Source organism: Oryctolagus cuniculus, chromosome X, assembly GCF_964237555.1.
Source record: "Oryctolagus cuniculus chromosome X, mOryCun1.1, whole genome shotgun sequence".
Classification (NCBI taxonomy): Eukaryota; Metazoa; Chordata; class Mammalia; order Lagomorpha; family Leporidae; genus Oryctolagus; species Oryctolagus cuniculus.
The window spans coordinates 2,958,068-2,982,315 of record NC_091453.1 but is presented as its reverse complement, the minus strand read 5'-3'; the positions used below and the strand labels follow the sequence as shown (position 1 = coordinate 2,982,315).

Sequence of the window (24,248 nt, the reverse complement as noted above, 5' to 3'; positions counted from 1 at the left end):
TGGCTTCACCTGAGTGTGTGGCTCCCCTGCCTTCCTTGACTCTGGGTACCACATCCTGAAGCCTGTGTTCATCACTCCTTTGCTTTCCTTGTTATGTTACTTTATTTCTTCTGTGTGTTTTTGTTTTTAATTGGTTTTACTTTTGGCTAGTGAAACTGAGGAATATTTTTTTCTTTAATTTACATTAATCTAAACTGAAACAGCCACATGTAGCTGATAGCTTTTGTCCTGGACAACCAATGCTCCATTATATTGCTAGGACTCACCCATATTGTTGGTACATAGATAAAGACTGGGGCTTAGCAAACTGCTTCTATAAAGAGCCAGCAAGTAAATACTTCAGGCATCATATACCACATTTGATCCTTGTCACATTTTTTTTTTTAGATTTTATTTATTTTATTTGAGAGAGTTACAGATAGTGAGAGGGAGAGAAAGAGAAAGGTCTGCTGTCCATTGGTTCACTCTCCAAATGGCCGCAACAGCCGGAGCTGTGCAGATCCGAAGCCAGGAGCCAGGCGCTTTTTCTGGGTCTCCCATGCAGGTGCAGGGGCCCAAGGACTTGGACCATCTTCTACTGCTTCCTCAGGCCATAGCAGAGAGCTGGACTGGAAGTGGAGCAGCCGGGTCTTGAACCAATGCCCATATGGGATGCCAGCATCGCAGGCAGAGGATTAACCTGCACCATGGCGCTGGCCCCCACATATTCTTATTTTTAAGAAACAGTTTTAAAATGTTAAACCCGTTTTTAGTTTATGGATAACACAAAACTAGACTTCAGCTGAACTTAACCTACATGCAATATTCCACTTTTTAAAAACATACCACATGCACAAAATCACACTTTATTGATCTCTTCTATGTCAGTGAGCGTTTGGGTTGTTTCCCAGTTTTATTACAGTGCTATGAACATTCGCACTTGTGTTTCTTGGTATATGCATGCAAAAGTTACCTAGAACTGGGGTTATACCAGGCAATTTCTGAATGTTCAATTTCAAATGACAACCCAAATTATTTTCCACAGTGACTGGCAAATTTATATTCCCAACACCACTAGAGCTACATCCTCTCCAAAACATAGTATGATCAGGTTTCTTAATTTATGTTACTACAGTGGATCTAAACTGTCATCTCATTGTGATCTTGACTGGCATTTCCCTAATCACTCGATTATAAAACATCTCTTTCTGTATTTATGGGCCTGTGTGTTAGGGTATCTCTTGTCTACTGTCCAACTTTTCACTGGATTATTTGTTCTTTTTGTATTCACTTGTTGGTATCCTTTAGATATTCTTGATACTTAGGGGCTGGTGTTGTGGCACAGCAGCTTAAGGTGCAGCTTGCGCCACCGACATCCCACATTGGAGTGCTAGTTCGAGTCCCAGCACCTCCACTTCTTACACAAGCTTCTTGTGAATGCACTTGGGGAAGGCAGCAGAAGATAGCCCAAATACCTGGTCCCTTGCCACCTTGTGGGAGATGAGGCTAGAGTTCCTGGCTCCTGGCTTTGGTCTGGTTCAGACCTTGCCATTACAGTCATTTGGGGAGGGAAGCAGTAGATGTAAGATCTCTTTCTCTCTGTCACTCTGTCATTCAAATAAATAAATATTTTAAAAAATAAAAGCTGGGGCTGGTGCTGTGGCACAGTAGGTTAAGCCTCCGCGTGCAGCGCTAGCATCCAATATGGGTGCTGGTTCGTGTCCTGGCTGCTCTTCCAATCCAGCTCTCTGCTATGGCTTGGGAAAGCAGTGGAGGATGGACCAAGTGCTTAGGCCTCTGCACCCGCACCCAGAAGAACCTCCTGGCTCCTGGTTTCAGACTGGCCCAGCTCAAGCCATTGTGGCCATTTGAGGAGCAAACCAGCGGATGGAAGACCTCTTTCTCTGCCTCTTCCTCTTTGTCTGTAACTCTGCCTCCAAAATAAATAAATCTTTTTAAAAAAATTTAATAAACTATTATTGATATTAACCCTAATGGTTATATCTTTTGGAAATACATTCTACCTAGTTTGTGGTGTCTTCTCACTTTCTTTGAAGGTATCTTTGATGAAGAGAAGTCTTAACTGCAATAAAGCCAATTTGTGCAATCTTTTCTCACGGTATTTTTAATATCATAAAAATACTTCCTTAACCCAAGGATATTTACCTATTAATATATCTAAATAATCTATAACTTTTAAAGTTTAATTTTTGACCGCTGAGCCCTTAATCCATTTGTAATTACTGACTGCATACAGTAAGAATCTAATTTCATTTTTTTCCCCATTAAGGATAACCATTTTTTAAAATTCCACTAACATCATCAGAATGACAATCCCTATCCCCCACTGCCAACAATCTATAGATTCTATAAAATGCTCTTTGAAATCCTAAATGCGGGGCCTGCACTTTGGCATAGCAAGTGAAGCCGCCACCGGCAGTTCGGGTATCCCATATGGGTGCCGGTTCAAGTCTGTTCAAGTCCCGGCTGCTCTATTTCTGATCCAGCTCTCTGCTATGGCCTGGGAAAGGAGTGGAAGATGGCCCATGTCCTTAGGCCCCTGCATCTGCCCAAGAGACCCAGAAGAAGCTCCTGGCTCCTGGCTTCAGATCGGTGGAGCTCCAGCCATTGCGGCCAGTTGGGGAGTGAACCAGCAGATCGAAGACTGACCTCTCTCTGCCGCTCCTTCCCTCTGTGTGTAACTGACTTTTAAGTAAAAATAAAGAAATCTTAAAAAAAAAAATTCTAAACGGTGTCCCCCTCCTATCCCTCACTGGAACTAAGCCGAATCTAATATTTATAGAGTAAAGAGTTGTCAAGATACTTCTGACAAAATGGACAATATATCTACCCAACCAAATATTAAGATTTAGGATTACACTATAATAACCTACACAAACTGATTACAGAAGGAGAAAGAACAGCATTATAAAGTATTTAAGGATGTTAACAGTATCCACACCTAAAAGCAAAATGCTACAATTTGATGAACCTATATGATCTATTGAATGTGGTGACCACAAGGTCTCCCAATGGACAATCCTAAATACAACACACAGGACTCCACCGCATTTGTTCTACAGAATAGTTATATATATATATATACACACACACACACACACACATACACGAATACAACAAGCACAGTAATGTAAAATGATAAAGTCATAAAAGGGCAGAGGATAGTGATGGCAGAACAGAAGTCTTGGAATAAATCTTAGGAAAAAGCTGTTCCCGGAGCTGGTGCTGTGGCATAGCAGGTAAAGCCACCACCTGCAGCCCCAGCATCCCATATGGGTGCCGGTTCTAGTCCTGGCTGCTCCTCTTCCGATCCAGCTCTCTGCTGTGGCCTGGGAAAGCAATAAAGGATGGCCCAAGTCCTTGGGCCCCTGCACCCGCATGGGAGGCCCGGAGGAACTCCTGGCTCCTGGCTTCGGATCGGCACAGCTCTGGCCATTGCGGTCATCTGGGGAGTGAACCAGCAGAAGGAAGACCTCTCTCTCTGTCCACCTCACTCTGTAACTCTGTCTTTCAAATAAATAAAATAAATCTTAAAAAAATAAAGGTCTTTAAAAAAAAGAATTATTAAAAAAAGAAAAAGCTATTCCCTTTCATGGTCTCACTGCCATGTAACCTATACTCTACCTTTTAAACAGAGTGAGTGCTGTTTCAAGAAATAAAGCTTCAGAACACTTTCTAAAAATAGTAGCCGTTCCATTTTTCATATGTTCAGCACAAATCTATAGAGTTTACTCATAACCATATCCACACACACACACAAACATAATTAAAAGCCACAAATAGAAATACCCTATATATACCCTTGATACTTAAAAATGGGGTCCAAGGTCTGGCAGCAGCCTCATCATCTGAAGTTTTCTAAAATGCACAGTCTCAGGCCTTGACCCAGACCTAGTGCATTTTAATAAAAGTTGTGATGACTGCGTGTCTGAAAAGAACTGCCCCAGATGACTATTTTTTTGCTCTTTCTTCTAACCCACGCATACCTGTCTGTTGTTATATCACTGGGTCAGGTGCCTAACCTTCTACACAGTATTTTCTGATTCTTTTTTTAGTCTTTTGTCCTTTTCTTCCTTTTTTTCCACCAATTCTAGCCTGATTCTCCTCATATACAGCCAGTGGAAGTACTCATGCCCTGAAGCCAGCAATCCAACCACACTGTTTTCTGCCACCTTTGCATTTATGACTCTTGTAGGCCATTTTCACTGGATTGTCTATTGCTCCAAATACAAGGTGTTGAATGCCAGCTAAATGGGATATACATGGACCACTGTATCAACTAAGGGAAAAGTAAGTAACTGTCATTCTTCGAGTAACAAATAGAATTCATGCTTAAGAGCTGGCCACTGATAAAAAGTAAGGGGTTGTAATATGAATAACTGCTTTAATAACAGAAGAAAATACACTGAAGATACATCAAACTTCTAAAGGATGCTTCATCTAAGTATTTCACAAAAGGCAATCATTAGAACCATTTATTCTATAAATTTCCCACAATTTTTCCTTCAGATAATTCTATGATTTTCCCATTCAACTTAAATAGGATGAAAGGGCTTCCAGATTGAGACTGCTTTCATAATACCAAAAAGATAATTACCACTACTTGAATTAACACATATACAGAACAAACTCTTCAATGAGGTCAATTGCTTTGGAAGATAGGAAAAAGAATACATGGCACATAGTAAATGTAAAATAGCATTTTCTGAGATAGTACTATTTTAGTAGACTTTCTCTAACTCACAATTTCAATCAAAATGGTTACAGCTTTTATCTCTATTAGGAAAAGTTAAATACAGGAACCACTAAACACCCAACTGACTGGCATCGCTAAGGCATCACAACACAGCAATGAAAAGGCTGACTTAGAAATACTCTACAACTGATTTTTAGAAAACCTATGCCACATCTTAGCATTAAAAAGTTCTCTATAAATAATCTTGGAAAATAAAAGTATGCAACCAACAAAAAGCCCCCAAGACATCAGATTCATCCATTCAGTTTTGAAATAAAATATAATTTTACATTTAAAGCTGTATCAAATTTATACTTTAAAAAAGTTTATCAAGCACATATACATTCTGCTGTATTTTACATTGCCCTTGTACCCTTGACTTAATACTCACAAGATCAGCATATTTCTTACAGAGAGCTGCCAACTTCTCTTCTGGGGTTGAAAGGGTGTTTAGGGCTTGCATCAGTAATAAAACTTCTTTTCCTGATGATTAACAAGATAAGAAATAAGTCCCAGAAGATCAAATTTAACCTGTGACTTCGACTAACATTTTCCATGTTCTGACATCCAAAGTAAAATAATTTATACTTAATAACTAGAAATGAGATTTATCCAGTTCAATTAAGAAAGCTATTTTTGAATTCTGACTGAACAAGTCTCCCTCCTTTCCCCAGCTCCTCCCCTAATTTCTTCACCAACACTGCTAGCTATTTATAAGAACTCTTGTTGAAGGCTTAAAAATTCCCTTGCCTATCCACTGATGTCCAAGTTGAGACAAAGCGCAAGTTTCAAAGGGCAGAGAAAAATTTTAAAAGTTTCCTCCTGACCAAGTTCAACTAAAGAAGTTCAAAAGGAGTTTCAATTGGTATTACATTTTGCCTATCTAAGATGTACATAAGTACCAGTGACATATCTTTTCCTAAGAACAATTTAAATAACATGATTTTCTGATGACTTACTGAACATATTCCATGTATTACCCAAGGTTAATGCACATAAAGGAATGACAAGATAGTTCTTTCCTTGGAGAAAAGAGCTTCAACAGTATTTTAAGGACTTCAGCAGCACGGAGAAGCAGGTGGCTGAGATAGGAATAGACAAATAGTGTTTCAAGTTTCAAGTAAGTTGTTAACATTTTATTTATTAAGCTAGGTGGCAGGAATCATTTTTATTTTTTGAAATGTTCACTCTTATATGTAAGGTATTTCATTAAAATTCCTATCTTAAAATGACTTTAGTATCTGCTATACGGACTGCTATGGGGGGGGGAAGGTAGGCTGACTTCAAAAAATACTATTTCAGGCAAGTGTTTGGCACAGTTGTAAAGATGTCCCTTGGCAGCCATATCAGAGTGTGGGAGTTCAAGTCCTGGCTCCATTCCCAATTCCAGCTTTCTGCTAGTGTGCACTCTGGGAGGCAGCAGGTGATAACTCAAGTGGTTAAGTCCCTGCCATCCAATGTGGGAGACTTGGACTGAGTTCCTGGCTCCTGGCTCCTGACTTTGGCTTGGCCTGGCATAGCCTGGCTATTATGGGCACTTGGTGAGTGAACCAGCAAATGGGTGATCTCTCTCTCTGCCTTCCAAGTCAAAAAAAAAAAGTTTTAAAAACAGTACCTTTTTATCAACACAAAATCTTACTAAAAAAAAAAAACCTGCTGGCATTCAGCTCAAGGTTAATAAGAACTTTAAGAGATAATTTAACTTTATTAAATATGACCAGAAATAACTACAATTTACAACTTTATGACAATTTTAAAACTCAAATACAATGTTTTTAATTGATAGAATTTACTCACTATACAATTCATCCTTTTAAAGTATATATACAATTTAGTATATTCACATAGCTATGCAACCACCACTAATTCTAGAACATTTTTATCACCCCAAAATGAACTAAGATCTATAAATAGTCACTCCTCATTCTCCCATGTTCCCCAGCTCTTGCGACCACAAATCTACTTTCTGTCTAATTGGATTTGCCAATTCTGGACATATCTTTTTTTTTTCTTCCTTTCCATCGGTTCACCCCCAAATGGCCGCTGCGGCCGGCCTGCTGCGCTGATCCGAAGCCAGGACCCAGGTGCCTCCTCCTGGTCTCCCATGCAGGTGCAGGGCCCAAGCACTTGGGCCATCCTCCACTGCCTCACCAGGCCACAGCAGAGAGCTGGACTGGAAGAGGAGCGACTGGGACAGAATCCGGTACCCCAACCAGGACTAGAACCTGGGGTGCCGGCGCCGCAGGCGGAAGATTAGCCAAGTGAGCCGTGGCACCGGCCATGGACATTTCATAAAAATGGAATCATCCTAGCCGGCGCCGTGGCTCAATAGGCTAATCCTCCACCTTGCGGCGCCGGCACACCGGGTTCTAGTCCCAGTCGGGGCGCCGGATTCTGTCCCGGTTGCCCCTCTTCCAGGCCAGCTCTCTGCTATGGCCAGGGAGTGCAGTGGAGGATGGCCCAGGTGCTTGGGCCCTGCACCCCATGGGAGACCAGGAAAAGCACCTGGATCCTGGCTCCTGCCATCGGATCAGCGCGGTGCGCCGGCTGCAGCGGCGGCCATTAGAGGGTGAACCAACGGCAAAGGAAGACCTTTCTCTCTCTGTCTCTCTCTCTCACTGTCCACTCTGCCTATCAAAAAAAAAAAAAAAAAATGGAATCATCCAACACAGACCTTTTGTATTTAGCTTTTTCACTTTGCAAAATATTTTCAAGGTTCGTCCACATGGGATGAATCAGTGCTCCATTCATTTTTATGGCTCAGTAATATTCTATCAAATAGACAGGCAATTTACTTATCCATTCATCAGCTGGTAGATATTTGTGTTGTTTTCACTTTTTAGCTGTTACCAATAATGCTGCTAGGAACATTCAAACATTTGTGTATATGCTTCTGTGTGAAGTCTTTTTCTTTTTTTTTTTCCCTTTTAAGAATTTTTTTTATTACTATAAAGAGTGTGGATTCATTTTCAATCCTCTTGGGTATATTCCTAGAAACAGAATTTCTTGGTCACATGGTAACATTATGTGAAGAAATCTGGTTTATAAGGAATTAGAATTATTTTCTCATATTCATATATATTTTTACCTTTTCCAGGGTAGATGAAAATGAATTTAATAAGAAAGATAATTCCAACTTTCAGTCACATAGAAAACCACACAAATCAAACCTGTAAATCTTGGGTATAATAAACATAAGAAATAGGCAGTTTCGGATTAGTTTTAGTAAGGCTAAAATAAAAGGGAGTTTGGGGACCAGTGTTGTGGCACAGCAGGTATGCCACTGCCTGCAACACCAGCATCCCACATGGGTGCTGATACTAGTCTTGGCTGCTCCACTTTGGATCTAGCTGCCTACTAATAGACCTGGGAAAGCAGTAGAAGATGGCCCAAGTGCTTGGGCCCCTGCACATAGGAGACCTGAATGGAGTTCCAGGCTCCTGGCTTCAGCTTGGCTCAGTCCCAGCCACTGCAGCCATTTGAGGAGTGAACCATCAGATGAAAGATTCTCTCTCTATAATTCTGCCTTTCAAATAAATAAATAAATATTTTAAATAGCAAGGAGGGGGAATCAAACTTCTTTGATGACATTTAACATATCACATCCCTAGTCCTAAATCTCAAACTATCCTTGAAGGGCAGCCTTAACCTACTTTGTGAATTATAGATAACATTATATTGTTATATAACATTATGTTGTTATATAACATTATGTGCTTCATTTTTTAATAACTATCAAATTAATATATAGTTTTCAGTTATTTTTCAGACAGACTACATTAAAGATGCAATCAAGGCAGGTCAAACCCCACTTCTGTCAAACTGGACCCAAATCTTTTCAAAAAAACTAATTCCTGGTTATTTAGCAATGACTAGGCTTTCTACTCTGTTGTGCTTGCCTCCTGCACATAACCACAGCAGACAGCAGACCCACCTCACCAAAGATAACAGGTGTATTAGTAGGAACCTCCAAACTGGCTATGTTCATAATCATCTGTGCTGCACAAAACAGGAATAAAATGAGCAGTGCATGAAAATACCCAACTACCAAGAAAGAATATTACCTAAGGTTTTTTCTTTGTTCCTGTTGCACTCTGAATCTTGCTGACCATCAGGGGGATCTGTTCGAGCTTCTCGCCCAGGAATTTCCTCTCTTGACTCTTGCGTGCAGTAGGCTGGGCCCACCAAATTCCTGTTCTTTGTTATAAAGTCACTGCCTTCATCCTCTTCCAATGAATGCTTGTTACTTGTGCCACAATTTGAGTCTTGATGTTGAAGAATATCATTTGACTGAGAGTTACACAACATATCTGCTTTCACCCCTAGCCCACAAATTCCAGCTTCTTCCATTGTGCCAATTTCAAACTAGAGGGAGGGGAACAAAAAGATGGGAGAAGGGGTTAAATCAAATATAATCAATGTTTGCACCAATGGCACATCACAGCATGACAGCTTTTTTTCTTCCTCAGTAGTTTGCAAAATAACGTAAATGTGGCAGTTTCTCAGTATCACTGAGAGATGACCTAACTATAAATAAGAAAATTAAAGTTAAAACAAGTCATATAACTAAGTAATACCAAAGGAGGTAAGAAGTCCCAGTTAATCATGAATCTAAATTGACTTCCCTATGAAAGTTCACCACTTGAAATAATTAGCGCCTAAATCAGGCATTGGCACAGTGGTCAAGCCCTTATTTGAGATGCCCATATACCATATCACAGAACCTGGGTTTGAGTCCTGGCTCTGCTTGCAATACCAGCTTCCTGTTCATATACACCCTGGAAGGCACCAAGTGATGTCAAGTACTTGGGACCCTGCCACTCTCATGGGAGACCCATAATGAATTCTGGGCTCCTGACTTTAACCTAATCTAGCCCTAGCTGTTGTAGGCATTTGGGGAGTGAACCAATGGATGAGAGACCTGTGTGTGTTTGTGTGTGTGTGTGTATTATTTGAGAGGCACAGATATATATATGTATGTGTGTTGTGTGTGCATATATATATATAATCTGTATATATATATATATCTGTGCCTCTCAAAATTTTAAAAAATTTTCGTGATTCTATAATTTAAAATAATAATTGGGACCTAACAGAAGTTGAGTTGTCCCAAGGTAATGAGCATTAATTACTCCTGTCTTATCTTCCAGGATAGCTAGCTACCTACCTACCAAAAGGACAAGCACCCAGGTAGGCACTACATCTCCCATCCCCCTACATCTAGGTAGGACCGCTATGTGAAGTTCCCACAAAAGGGAACGTGAGCAGAGGCAATGACAGTCCCTTCTGCAGCAAGCTACTCTTAGAAGTATACATTCTTTCTCTACCATCTTATCCCCATGCTGAGTGAATGCACAAGTCTCCAAGGGGGCCCAGCACTGTGGCATAATGGGTAAAGCAGCTGCCTGTAGTGCTGGCATCTCATACGGGCACCGGTTTGAGTCCTGGCTGCTCAACTTCCAATCCAGCTCTCTGCTGTGGCCTGGGAGGGTGGAGGATGGCCCAAGTCCTTGGACCCCGGCACCCACGTAGGAGACCCAGAAGAAGCTCCTGGCTCCTTGCTTTGGGTCGGCACAGCTCTGGCCATTGAGGCCAATTGGGGAGTGAACCAGTGGATGGAAGACTTTCTCTGCTACTCCTCTCTCTGTGTAACTCTTTCAAATAAATAAATAAATCTCTTTAAAAAAAAAGTCTCCAAGACCCCAAGGGATGGGACAGCCACAAGATGCAACCAGTCGGGGCCCCTAAATCCATGTACATACAAGCAAATCCTCCTACCTACAAACAAACAAAAAATCCATACTGGACTACAAGGTGAAGAAGAAATCAACTCTTCTCATGTTAAGCCACAGAAATTTTGAGACTGGTATTTTGAGCATCTCTTATAAACCTAACTAATACAAATAGTACAGAGGCATTTCTTCTAAAATCTTATTCTGGAATCATAACTTTTACCTTACTCATATTGTTAACTCTATTTATATGAGGTTTTTCACCTGGGTAAAACTACTTGGTCATACGATGTGGCACAAATGTAAATTCTGTACATTTCTTCCCTATATGAAAGATGGCTTCTTCCTTTTCTGAAGAATATACCTGAGGGGAGAAAGTGTCTAATTATCTTCCTGTCATAAGTAGACAAAAGCTACTTTCAAAAAATAATGGGAAAGCAGATTAGATTTCCAGTTACAATAGTATCCAACTAAAGGACTAAACATAATTCGAAGTATAAAAGTAGAGCAGGATGGAAACAGAAGGGAGAGGCAAAGGAAACTAAAATCTTATATTTTGTAGTCTAATATAGAGAAATCAGTAATTGTGCTTTTGGAAGAACAAATTGGCTATGTTGAAAAACTCTTTGGCAATATAGATACCTTCCAACCCAATTAACTCTACATGTAGAATTTTTTTAAATTTATTTTGAAAGAGTTACAAAGACAGAGAAGGAAAGGGAGAGAGAAAGAGAGGTCTTCCATCTTGCCGGATCACTCCCCAATTGGCCACAATGGCAGGAGCTGCACCAATTTGAAGCCGGGAGCCAGGAGCTTCCTCCAGGTCTCCCACACGGGTGCAGGGGCCCAAGCACTTGAGCTATCTTCTACTGCTTTCCCAGGCCATAGCAGAGAGCTGGATCTGAAGAGGAGCAGCCGGGACATGAACCAGCACCCACATGGGATGCTGGCACTGCAGGCAGCATCTTTACTTGCTACACCACAGCATCGGCCCCATCTACTTGCAGAATTTTACCCAAGTATGTACATATGTGTACCCAAAGTACAAGAATGTTTACAGCAGCACTATTTGTAACAGCCCCAAATGGAATTAACCCAAATTTCTATCAACACAGCAGTGGATAAACTATGATATGTTCACACTATCCAGCCATGTAGGAACACAGATGAGTCTCAAAGACTTGATTTGAGAAAGCTGCCACAAGAGAACCTACTTCGGGAAAGCATTTACAAACAAAGTTCAAAAATAGGCCAAGTGAATGGACGGTACTAGAAATGAGGACAGTGGTTACCACAAGGGTAGGGCCTTTTGGGGGTACTTGTAATATACTATTTCTCAATCAAGATAACACAGGTGTTCGTTTTGTCAAAATTCACTAAGTCTAAACATTTATGACTTGTATACTGTTCTAGACATGTTTATTTTAAAAGTTGAAATTTTACAGTATTTTAAGAGTTATAAAGAGAGGCCAGCGCTGTGGCACAGTGGTTAAAGCCGCTGCCTGCAGTACCAGCATCCCACATGAGTGCTGGTTCCCAGCTGCTCCTCTTCCAATCCAGCTCTCTGCTATGGCCTGAGAAAGTAGCAACAGATGGCCCAAGTTCTTGGGCCCCTGCACCCACATGGGAGACCTGGAAGAAGCTCCAGGCTCCTGGCTTTGGATTGGCCTAGCTCCAGCTATTGCAGCCATTTGGGAAATGAACCAGCAGATGAAAGATCTCTCTCTGCCTCTGCCTCTCTGTAACTCTGCCTTTCAAATAAATAAATAAATCTTTTTAAAAAGTTATAAAGAAAAAACAAGTATTTCCATCAAAAGAGAAAGAATATGTTACTTTTCATACTTTTAAAATACATGTAAAATGTTGATTTGTTGAAAAAAAATTAATCTATTAAAAGAAAATGGATCAACTATTCCCAAGTTTTGACTTGATTCCACATTCTAAACTTAATTCAGACAGAAAAAACTTACAAAGTATACTGACTCCTAAAATTCTTTGAAAGAAAAAAAATGCTAGGGGCTGCCATCGTGGTACAGCAGGCAGAGCCACTGCCTGCAATGCCGGCATCTCATATGGGCACCAGTCTCAGCTGCTCCACTTCTACTCTGGCTCCCTGCTAATGTACCTGGGAAGGCAGCAGAAGATTGCCCAAATGTTTAGGCCCCTGCCTCCCACATGGAGACCCAGAAGAAGCTCTTGCCCTGGCCTTGGCCTGGCCCAGTCCTGGCTATTGTGGCTATTTGTGGAATGAACCAGCAGATGGAAGATCTCTCTGTCTCTGTCCCTCCCCCTCTCTCTGTATTTCTGCCCTTCAAACAAATAAATAAATCTTTAAAAAAAAAAAAAGGTCAAAATTCACTTCCAGGGGCTGCTGTTGTGGTGCAGCTGGCCCAGATATTCTTCAAGCCCTGGCTCTGCTCCCAATTCTTACTTCCTACTAATGCATACTCTGGGAGACAGCAGGCAATGACCCAAGTAGCTGGGTCCCTGGCTCACTGCTGACTGTTTCCGGCACTTGGAGAGGGAACTAGCAGATGGTCTCTGTTGCTCTGCCTTTCAAAGAAACACAAATAAGCACATAACAATAAAATACAGGAGACAGTTATGTAATTACTGGTCTCTAAGAATAGACTGAAAAAAGAAAAATACCCTATAGTATGTACTACACGCCATGATTTGGGGTTGTCTGGTGGTAGGATTGTACAACTTTATGAGCAGAGAAGCACATACAATCTTTGGTAAGGTACAGAGAATATAGTGGAGGGAAACTGGGTGGGTAGGGAATAGGAGGGGAAGAGAGACTTCCACAGCAAGCTTGTCATTAGGTACCATGAGTTACTATGACAAGAACTTTCTCAAACACCTGGGTGAATATAGTTCTCTAATATCTGAACAAATTTGTGAAACAAAAACTATCACATTTTTATCTTGTTTATCAAGTCTATACTTGTGAGCAGTATGTGTACCTCCTGTAGCCTAAAAGTCACTACAGTGGGAAGGCATTTTGCATAATGGTTAAAAGATGTCACTTGGGGAGACCAGCGCCGTGGCTCACTTGGTTAATCCTCCGCCTGCGGTGCCGGCATTCCATATGGGTGCCGGGTTCTAGTCCCGGTTGCTCCTCTTCCAGTCCAGCTCTCTGCTGTGGCCCGGGAAGGCAGTGGAGGATGGCCCAAGTGCTTGGGCCCTGCATCCACTTGGGAGACCAGGAAGAAGCACCTGGCTCCTGGCTTCAGATTGGCACAGTGCCGGCAGTAGCAGCCTTTTGGGGGGGTGAACCAATGGAAGGAAGACCTTTCTCTTTGTCTTTCTATAACTCTACCTGTCAAAAAAATAAATAAATAATTTAAAAAAATAAAAAAGATGTCACTTCGGACCCCTGCATCCCAGATCTGGAGTCCTTTGGTTTGGATCCCAGCTTTACTCCCTATTCCAGCTTCCTGCTAATGTATACTCTGGAAGGCAGCAGGTGATGGCTCAAGTAGTTGGGACCCTGCTACCCACATAGGAAATGCAGATGGAGTTCCTGGCTCCAGCTGTTGTGTGAATTTGAAATGTGAATGAGTGGATGGGAGATCTCTGTCTTTTCACCTTTCAAATAAATTAAATACAAATAAAAAAAAAACAAACACTAAAAAAACATGCCACTGCTACAGAAGTACACCATGTGTTCCAACAGTGCCTACAAGAGGCTTAAATACCAATCATCTCCCATCCCAGCTGCTCCGTCTGGTCTAAAGATACATTTCATAATCTTCCTTCCACTGTCTCAATACTTGGAGCTAAGACAAATCCCTAATTAACTAAGAAATGCCTTAAAAATGGGCAGCCAACAGTTTACCATTAATAAATTGTAGGAGCAAAGAATAACTATTATAGAAATGTTTGCAAGTAAACAGGAAGGAGTCCCCTACTCATAAGTTTTTTGAAACTGAGATTACATGGAAATTAAAAGCCTCTAGAAATAAGTTTCTTCCCCTTTGTGACTAGAGATGGATGAATAATTTTTAAGTTGAAAACTTTCACTTACGCTTTTTCAAATATTGTTGAAGCTAAAGAACCATATTTCTTCGGCTTACTCTGTTCAAAAGGGTTAAATGCTTTTAATATAGATGTTCTTTTATTGATACTGGTGTAAGTAAACTAAGAAGAAAACAACAGCTAACACCCACATTTGCTTCCCAATTATTTCAACTACTGTCTGCTTACAAGAGCTTCAATGCCCCCAACAGTAGCAGCCAGCAAAGGCCACGGTGGCCCTAAAGGGAGCAGTGAGAGAGCTGGTGGACATTTATATATTTTCCTGGGCAGAGATCCTTAGCTTGCCTCACATTCCTGAAGAGTACAGAAAGAACTTAGCAAACAGGTAAAGGAAACCTTTAGTACCTTCAAGTACGCACTATGCGAAGCACCCTCAAAGTTATCCCATTTAACCTCCCCTATTGAAAGGTAGGCCTAATTATCCCCAGATAAGGAAAATGAGACTTGGTGGGATTAATTAACTCTTGCTCAAGGTTACATTAAAGTAAGGGATCAGCAAAATTCATATCTACGAAATTCAAGAGCCTATGTTCTATTACACTGTTCCCCTCACTTATAAATGAGCCTTGGGAAATCAAAGTCCAAAGTCAAACAGAACTCTGACACAGTTACAAAATAAATCTAAGAAATTCAGGGTCGGTGCTGTGGTGCAGGTTAATCCTCCACCTGCAGTGCCGGCATCCCATATGGGCACCAGTTCTAGTCCCAGCTGCTCCTCTCCCAATCCAGCTCTATGCTGGGCCTGGGAAAGCAGTAGAAGATGGCCCAAGTCCTTGGGCCCCTGCACCCACAGGGGAGACAAGGAAGAAGATCCTGGCTTTGGATCAGCACAGCTCTGGTCATTGCAGTCATTTGGGGAGTGAACCAATGGAAGGAAGACCTTTCTCTCTGTCTCTCCCTCTCACACTGTCTGTAACTCTACCTCTCAAATAAATAAATAAAATATTTTTTTAAAAAAATTAAATATCTAGGAGCTGGCATTCTGGCATAGCAGGTAAAGTTGCCACCTGTGATGCTGGCATCCCATAAGGGTTCTGGTTCAAGTCCCAGCTGCTCCACTTCCAATCCAGTACCTGCTAACATGCCTGGGAAAGCAGTGGAAGATGGCCCAAGTTTTTGGGCTCCTGTACCCAGGCAGGAGACCTGGAAGAAGCTCCTGGTTTCCGATCGGCGTGGCTCCAACAGTTGCGGCCACCTGGGGTAGTGAAGCAGCGGATGGAAGACTTCTCTTTGCGTAACTCTTAACTTTCAAATAAATCTTAAAAAAAAGTCAAGAACTTCAAACTTTGCTTATTAAAAAAAAGAGGAATAACTAAAGAGGCACAGTATGCTAGATATACCAGTATGTATTTAGGAAAACACTGGCAAAGACGTGTAATGTTTAACAGTGATCAACTCAGATTTAGGGAAGTGACACACATCTCATTTGGGGTAGGGATATCTTTAAATTTGCAGTGATTATTTAAGAGACTGAGGTTGGGATTCTTTGTTATTTTTGTTTTTAATTGTGCTTTAGGATAAACTAAATTATCTCTAAAAATCCCTCCAACCCTGTCTCTAAATGTTTACCCTAAGAGTTGTATACTACCAACCAGGAACGTGAAGACAAGAACATATAAGCAGTCACACTTGCGCTGCCTGGTGCAGGCCCGTGAAGGCAGAATTGGACAGGAAAGTAGTAAAAGAAATCAAAGACACCCTGTATCTCTCAGGGGGACATCGGCTACTGGCATTATTTCTTTTTGAAAAATATTTATTTATTTATTTGAAAGTGAGTTACACAGAGAAAGGAGAGGTAGAGAGAGAGAGAGAGAGAGAAAAAGAGAGGTCTTCCATCTGCTGGTTCACTCCCCAATTGGCCGCAACAGCTGGAGCTGCACCGATCCGAAGACAGGAGCCAGGAGCCTCTTCAGGGTCTCCCACGGGGGTGCAAGGGCCCAAGGACTTGGGCCATCTTCTATTGCTTTCCCAGGCCACAGCAGAGAGCTGGATCAGAAGTGGAGCAGCCGGGTCTCAAACCAGCGCCCATATGGGATGCTGGTGCTTCAGCCCAGGGTGTTAACCCACTGTGCCACAGTGCCAGCCCCCTTTATTTACTTTCAATTTTAAATATTAACCATCTTGTAAGACCTCTCTCCCTCTCTTTCTCTCTCTCTGTGTAACCCTTTCAAATAAATAAATAAATCTTTAAAAATAAATAAATAAATATTAACCACATCCTAAACTCTTCCAGTATTTGGGGGGCTTTTACATTTCCAAATACAAAGTTTTACAAATACACCTATTATAAGAATTACACTTTCATGTACATAAAGTAGAAAAATGTCATTAGCTTTATATGTCATTTAAAATGGTTTATATACAAAGCCATCTTAATGTTCAAATAATTATTCTAAATATCAAAATTTTCCTCACAGTTAACACTTTATCAATCATTAATCTCAAAATCCTGCTTTAAATATTTTGGATCAAAGTCTTTAAAATATGTAATTACATAATTCAATGCGTCCTTAAATAGCACTCTGTTTTACTGTGTTAGAACAAAGAAATGAAATCAAAGGGTTTTTATTTTAACAGATAAAATGATATACTGCTGTGCACTAGTATATAATTAGACTGTGGTATACATGTCTCTACAATATGCCTATATTCTTTAAGGTAATAAATTCTTAGTGCTTCAAAATATAAACTTCCAAAGGTGAGAACTTATTTATATTCCAGGCATGAAATACTTGCCTGAGACTTCCTAATTATATAGCACTGTCTTCCAAAAGAGACCACATATACCCATACATGGGAATTTACTATACATTAAAATCATGTGCAGCCAGAGTTGTTAGGTAAAGCCACCCCCTATGACACCAGAGCCCCATATGGGTCCAGTTTGTGTCCCAGCTGCTCCACTTATAATCCTGCTCCCTGCTATGGCCTAGGAAAAGCAGAAGATTGCCCAAGTATTTGGGTTCCTGCCACCCACACTGGAGTCCTGGATGAAGCTCCTGGCTGCGGCCTGGCCCAGCCCTGGCTGGAGTGAACCAGCAGATGGAAGATATCTGTCTCTCCTCTATTACTTTCAAATAAATATTTTAAAAAATGTCATTGAGAGCCGGCGCCGTGGCTCAATAGGCTAATCCTCCACCTTGCAGCGCCGGCACACCGGGTTCTAGTCCCAGTCGGGGCGCCGGATTCTGTCCCGGTTGCCCCTCTTCCAGGCCAGCTCTCTGCTATGGCCAGGGAGTGCAGTGGAGGATGGCCCAGGTGCTTGGGCCCTGCACCCCATGGGAGACCAGGAAAAGCACCTGGATCCTGGCTCCTGCCATCGGATCAGCGCGGTGCGCCGGCTGCAGCGGCGGCCATTGGAGGGTGAACCAACGGCAAAGGAAGACCTTTCTCTCTCTGTCTCTCTCTCTCACTGTCCACTCTGCCTGTCAAAAATAAAAATAAATAAATAAATAAATAAATAAATAAATGTCATTGAGGCACGCATTGTGCTACAGCGAGTTACGCCACCACTTGGGACTCCCGCATCCCACATAAGAATGCTTAGTTCAAGTCCGAGCTGCTCTACTTCTGATCCAGGATGCGGCTAATGCACACCCTGGAAGGCAGCAGATGATGGAAGTACTTGAGTCTCTACCACCCACACCAGAGAACACGAATGGCATTCCAGGCTCCCAGCTTCAGCATGGACCAACTCTGGCTGCTGTGGGAATTTAGGAGTGAACCAGTAGATGGGGGAGAGGGGGAGAGGGAGAGAAAGAAGGAGAGGACGAGGGGGAGAATAGGGGGAGAGAGAGAAGGGAAAGGGGGGGGAGGAAGAGGAAGAAGGGAGGCAGAGGGAGAGAGCGGAGACTTCCTTCCCTCCATCTTTCTCTCCCCCTCCCTGTTGCTCTCTCAAATAAATAAATGTTTAAAAAAATGGCGTTGTGGCTGGCATTGTGGCACAGTGGGTGAAGCCGCCACCTGTGATGCCAGCATCCCATGGGCACTGTTTGTCTCCCAGTTCCTCCATTTCCAATCCAGCTCCCTGCTAGTGGCCTAGGAAAGCAGTAGATGATAGCCCAACTACCTGGGCCCCTGCCACCCATGTGGGAGACCCAAAAGAAAACTCCTAACTCCTGGCTTCAGCCCGGCCTGCTGCTGGCTGTTGCGACCACCTGGGAAGTGAGTGAACTAGCGGAAGGAAGATCTCTCGATCTCTCTCTGTAACTGACTTTGAAAATAAATAAATCTTTTTTTTAAAAATGGTATCATTTCAAAGTGTTCAAAGAAATTATCTGTCATATCTCCATAACCATGGGGGGAACAAAGTAGTATACTGTCTCACACCTCCAGATATACCAAGATTCAAATGTGAAAAATGAAAACAGCAAAGAACTGGAAGAAATCCTAAATAAAATGCTTTTCATGGCCTTCAGACTGGCCAAAAGACTGTAAGAAGCTCTCCCAAATAAGTCAAGAGACTCCATTTTCAAGGATTTATGAACAAGCAAATCATAATTAAAGAAATAAAAATAATCAATATAGTAAAACATTCTCAACCTTGCTTATGATGAAAAAAATACAAATGAAAATGCAAAAGTAAGGCACTGGGGTCGGCGCTGTGGCATAGCAGGTATAGCCCCCACCTGCAGTGCCGGCATCCCACATGGGTGCCGGTTCAAGTCCTGGCTGTTCCACTTCAGATCCAGCTCCCTGCTATGTTCTGGGAAAGCAGAAGATGGCCCAAGTCCTTGGGCCCTGCACCCGTGTGGGAGACCCCAAAGAGGCTCCAGGCTCCTAGCTTCAGATCGGCGCAGCTCTGGCCATTGCAGCCATTTGGGGAGTGGATGGAAGACACCTCTCTCCCTCCCTCCCTCTGCCTCTAATTCTGCCTTTCAAATAAATAAATCCTTTTTAAAAAAAAGTAACATCTTTTATCTTTCAGATTTTCACGGATATCTAAAAATACCTCCTCGGTGTAGGCAAACAGATTACTTCGTATACTCCTAGAGGAGGACTCTAAATTGGTAGAGTGGGTTTTATAGAGGTATTGTCCAATCTCTATCAATGTCTGAATCCACATTCACTTTCAGTCAGCAATTCCACAACTTGCAAGTTTATTCCATGGATATTCTCACTCAAGTGCAAAAGCGTATTCACCAAACCACTGTTCAGTATCATGCAAAATCTGCAAACAACCTAAATGACCACCAGTAGGGAATTAGTTAAATATGTAACGGTCATCCATGAAGTAAAACTATGCAGCTATTCAATGTAGATTATATGTCGATAAGGACAGATATCCAAGATATAAAAGGAAAAAAGGCCAATGTCTAGTAAAAGATGACATCAATAAAAAAATTCATATATAAGCCAGCATATAGATAAAACTTTCCTACAAGGACATCCTAGAATTGTTCACCATGAGTTGCAGAGAGGCAGAGAGAGAGAGAGAGAGGTCTTCCATCTACTGCTTCATTCCCAAATGGCTGCAACGGATGGAGTGGAGCTGATCTGAAGCCAGGAGCTTCTTGTGGGTCTCCCACATGGTTGCAGGGCCCAAGGACTTGAGCCATCCTCCACTACTTTCCCAGGCCATCAGCAGAAAGCTGGATCAGAAGTGAAACAGCCGGGACTTGAACCAGCACCCATACGGGATGCCAATACTGCAGGCGGCAGCTCTACATGCTACACCAAAGCTCCAGCTCCACTTTTATTTTTTCACAAAGGCTTTTTAAGTTGAGATTTGGCTTGGATATCAGTCTCCTACTTTTTCATTATTCCAATATTAGTTCAAGCTCGGCATCTGAAGATGGCAGACGTTATACCTCATTCCCATCATCTTTTCCCTTGGCCTTACTCTGTGCCAATGGCAAATACAACCAAGCCAATTCACCACAAGGAGTGTCAGAATCCCTAATAGAAATCCCTAACTTGCAAAAAAATAAAAAAATAAAAATAAATAAAAATAAAAAAAAAGAAATCCCTAACTTGCTCAACTGTTATGTGGGCCAAGATTTGAAACTGGACAAACTTCAGCTACAGGTCACAGGCAATGCTAGCAGTAAGGATATAAAACAAGTGCATAGCATGGGCTTTGAGAAACAGAGTTCGAAGCCAATTATAGATTAGTTGATAAACAGAAAAAATAACCAACCCCCTTCCCTCTAATCCCAGTAGGTGAAGAATTAATCAATCGGGACTGTAAAGAAAACATCTTTAGGAGAAAGGTAGAATGCCTTTAAATAAATTAGTTGACCACTGAGTAGAGGAGGAAAGTTCCTGACTAGTGGAAAGAAAAGAACAGTTTGATAGGAAATACACTAACAAATAAGCATTCTTCAAAGTTTTCACCTTTCCAAAGGCAGTATCAGGCAACAAGCCTTTTTGGTCTGTTCCCTCAAATCTTCACACCCATGTCCTTCTACCAGATTACAATTGAAGTAGGCTCTACTACTAAGCTTGACATTTTATAAGGACTCTTCATTTATTTCTCGGCTAAAATCAATTCTGAAAACAGAAATATTCCATTTAAACTTGGCCTCAGGTTTTTCAATGCTCTCACCACAAAGAAATGATAAAAGTCCTTGGTAATGGATATGTCAATTACTCTGATTTGATCATTATGCATGTATCAAATCACCACACTGTATCCCATAAATATATACAATTATTATATGTCAATTAAAAAAAAAAGCCAGGGGCTGGTGTCCTGGTATAATGGGTTAAGCCACCACCTGAGATGCCTGCATCCCATATGGGCGCCAGTTCCAAGTTCCGGCTGCTCCACCTCTGATCCAGCTCTCTGCTACTGCTAATACATCTGAGAAAGCAGCAACAGACGGCCCAATTGCTTGGGCCTTTGCACTCACATGGGAGACCTGGAAGAAGTTCCTGGCTCCTGGCTTTGGTCTGTCCATTATAGCCATTTGGGAAGTGAACTAGCAGAAGGAAGATCTATCCCCCGCTGCCTGTCTCCTGCCCCGTTTCTCCCTGTCACTTTGGTTCCAAATAAATAAACTTTAAAATTTAAAAAAAAACTGGCCTCAATTTATGAATATGGATAGGACATCTGCAAAATTACTAGTTCTTAAAAAAAGGATTCAATGATGGATAATTAACTATTTCTAAGCACAGTATCTAAGCTTACTGTTTGAGATATATGGAATACACAAAAGAGAGCTATCATAGTATATACAAGACTAAAGTTCTGAGTAAAAGGAAGAAGGAAAAAAATCTAACATGACTAATTACTGTGTACCAGGAACTCATCTCAAATATGTTATTTAGTTTACACTTAGAATTCTGATAGTGAGAATACCCCATTACAGAGAAGAAGAAACTAGGGAGTAGTATAGGGCAAACAGCTCCATTTATTGAATCTGTATGCAGGCAGATGCTTCTATAGGGGATGCCCTAAAGAACCACATTTAAAGTTAATCATGGGACGGGTAAGTGACACAATGCCACTTAGGACACCCATATCCCATACCGAAGTACCTGGATTTGAGTCAGAGTTCCACCACTTCGAATCCAACATTTCTGCTAAAGCACACCCTGGGAGGCAGTAGATGATGACTCGAGTACTGGGGTTCCTGCCACCCACGTGGATGACCTAGAAGAAATTCCAGGTTCCTTGCTTTGGCCTGGTGCAGCCCTAGCTGTTGCAGGCATCTGAGGAGTGAACCAGCAGACAGATCTGTGTGTCTCTGCCTTTCAAATAAAATGAAAATTAAAAAAATTTAAAAAAATAAAGGAATAAACATTTTTAAAAAATAAAGTTAATCACGAGGAATATCCAAATGTTTATCCATAAATAAACAAAATGTGGTTTATGTAAACCATAAACTATTATTGAGCCTTAAAAATTAAGGAAATTCTGACACATGCTATAACACAGATGAACTTTGAAGACATAATGCTAAATAAAAGAAGCCAGACATCTAAGGACAAGTATTGTGCCATTCCTCTTACATAAGGTACCTACAGCAGTTAGAGACAGAATACCAGGGACAGGTATTTGGCAGAATGGTGAAGACACTATTGGGATGCCTACATTGCATATTGGAGTGCCTGAGTTTGAATCTTAGTTTTATAATCCAGCTTTCTAGTGCACACCCTGAGAGGTAGAAGGTGATGACTCAAGTAGTTGGGTCCCTGTCACCCACATGCAACACCCAGATTAAGCTCTAGGTTTCTGACTTCAGCCCAGCCCAGCCCAGCCCCAGCTGTTCTGAGTATTTAGGGAGTGAATAAGCAAACAGATCTCTCTTTTTTTGCCTTTCAAATAAATGAGATAAATAAAATTTAAAAAATAAAGCAGAGTACCAGTGGTAGCCAAGGGGCTCGGAGGAGGGAGAAATGTAGTTGTTTAAATGCATACACTTCCAGCTTAAGAAAACAAAAAAGATCTGGAGATGTATGGTGGTGAGGGTTGCACAACAAGTGAACATACTTACTGCTACTGAATTATATGTCTAAAAATGGTTAAATGACAAATTTTACATTAGGTATATTTTACTGCAGGCAAGCACATACACAATACATATCAAAATAATCATGCTAGGGGCTGGCACTGTGGCTTAGTGGGTAAAGCTGCCGCCTGCAGCACCAGTATCCTGTATGGTCGCCAGTTCGAGTCCCGGCCGCTCCATTTTTTTTCTTTTAAGACTTATTTCAATTATTTGAAAGACAGAGTTACAGAGAGAGGCAGAGACAGAGAGAAGTCTTCCATTCGATGGTTCACTCCCCAGATGGCCGCAACGGCCGGAGCTGCACCGATCCGAAGCCAGGAGCCAGGAGCTTCTTCCGGGTCTCCCACATGGGTGCAGGGGCCCAAGGCCTCTCCTTCTCTAACTCTTTCAAATAAATAAATCAATCTTTAAAAAAAAAAAAGAATCATGTTGAACATGCTGTTTAGAATGTTCTTCCAATCTTTAGCAAATAAAAAGCATAACTCGTGCTTGCTTCGGCAGCACATATACTAAAATTGGAATGATACAGAGAAGATTAGCATGGCCCATGAGCAAGGATGACACGTAAATTCGTGAAGCATTCCATATTTAAAAAAAAGTGTAACTCTACAGTGGTTGCTAAGATTACTGAATTATTCCATTAGCAAAATGAAACAGTTGAATCGATAATTAGGATGCCACAATCTTTTTTTTTTTGAAGAATTATTTATTTACTTTAAAGTTAGAGTTACAGAGAGAGAAGGAGAGGGAAAGAAAGAGGTCTTCCATCTGCTGGTTCACTCCAGTTGGCCACAACAGCCAGAGCTGCACTGATCTGAAGCCAGGAGCTTCTTCCCGGTCTCCCACGTGGGTGCAGGGGCCCCAGGACCCAGGCCATCTTCTATTGCTTTCCCAGGCCATAGCGGATAGCTGGATCGGAAGTGGAGCAGATGGGACTCGAACCGGCACCCACATGGGATGCTGGCACTACAGGCAGCGGCTTTATCCACCATGCCACAGCACCAGCCCCAGGATGGTACATTCTTAAGAAGCCTATTCTCTTCCAGAAAAGGAAGCAAAGAAAAAAGCAGACCCCACTGGGGGCAGTGGTTCTCTAAGTATGGTTTGTGAACTCTTCCAAATAGTCTACAAGGCTGAAAACTATTTTCAAAATAACACTAAAATGTTATTGGCCTTTTTCAGTGTCAACAACTGCACTGCTGGTGCTAAGGCTGTAATGAGTTAATACTGCTGGCTCCTGGGTCCTTTGCAGTGGCACTAAACTACACTAGAAGTCATGGTCTT

General features: G+C 41.7%; 1 protein-coding gene and 1 non-coding gene across 4 annotated transcripts in view; one reads left to right on the top strand and one right to left on the bottom strand.

Moving 5' to 3' along the window:
• TXLNG (taxilin gamma) overlaps nt 1–24,248 on the bottom strand; it is a 60,621-nt gene that overhangs the window by 22,412 nt on the left and 13,961 nt on the right. Inside the window, exons 2-4 of one of the 3 annotated variants that reach the window (XM_051827624.2) lie at nt 21,991–22,203; nt 8,800–9,100; nt 5,127–5,218 (exon numbers count right to left, since the gene is read on the bottom strand). In XM_051827624.2, the coding sequence (XP_051683584.1) occupies nt 5,127–5,218; nt 8,800–9,085 (378 nt within the window). In that variant the 5' untranslated portion in view covers nt 9,086–9,100; nt 21,991–22,203. Of the gene's footprint in view, nt 1–5,126; nt 5,219–8,799; nt 9,101–10,731; nt 10,832–21,990; nt 22,204–24,248 lie in introns of all 3 variants that reach the window. The other 2 variants (XM_070067269.1, XM_002719921.5) reach the window with 2 other exon arrangements.
• Nucleotides 23,450–23,556, top strand: LOC127484996 (U6 spliceosomal RNA). Its single transcript, XR_007912205.1, has one exon. It is a non-coding gene; the product is annotated as a U6 spliceosomal RNA (small nuclear RNA).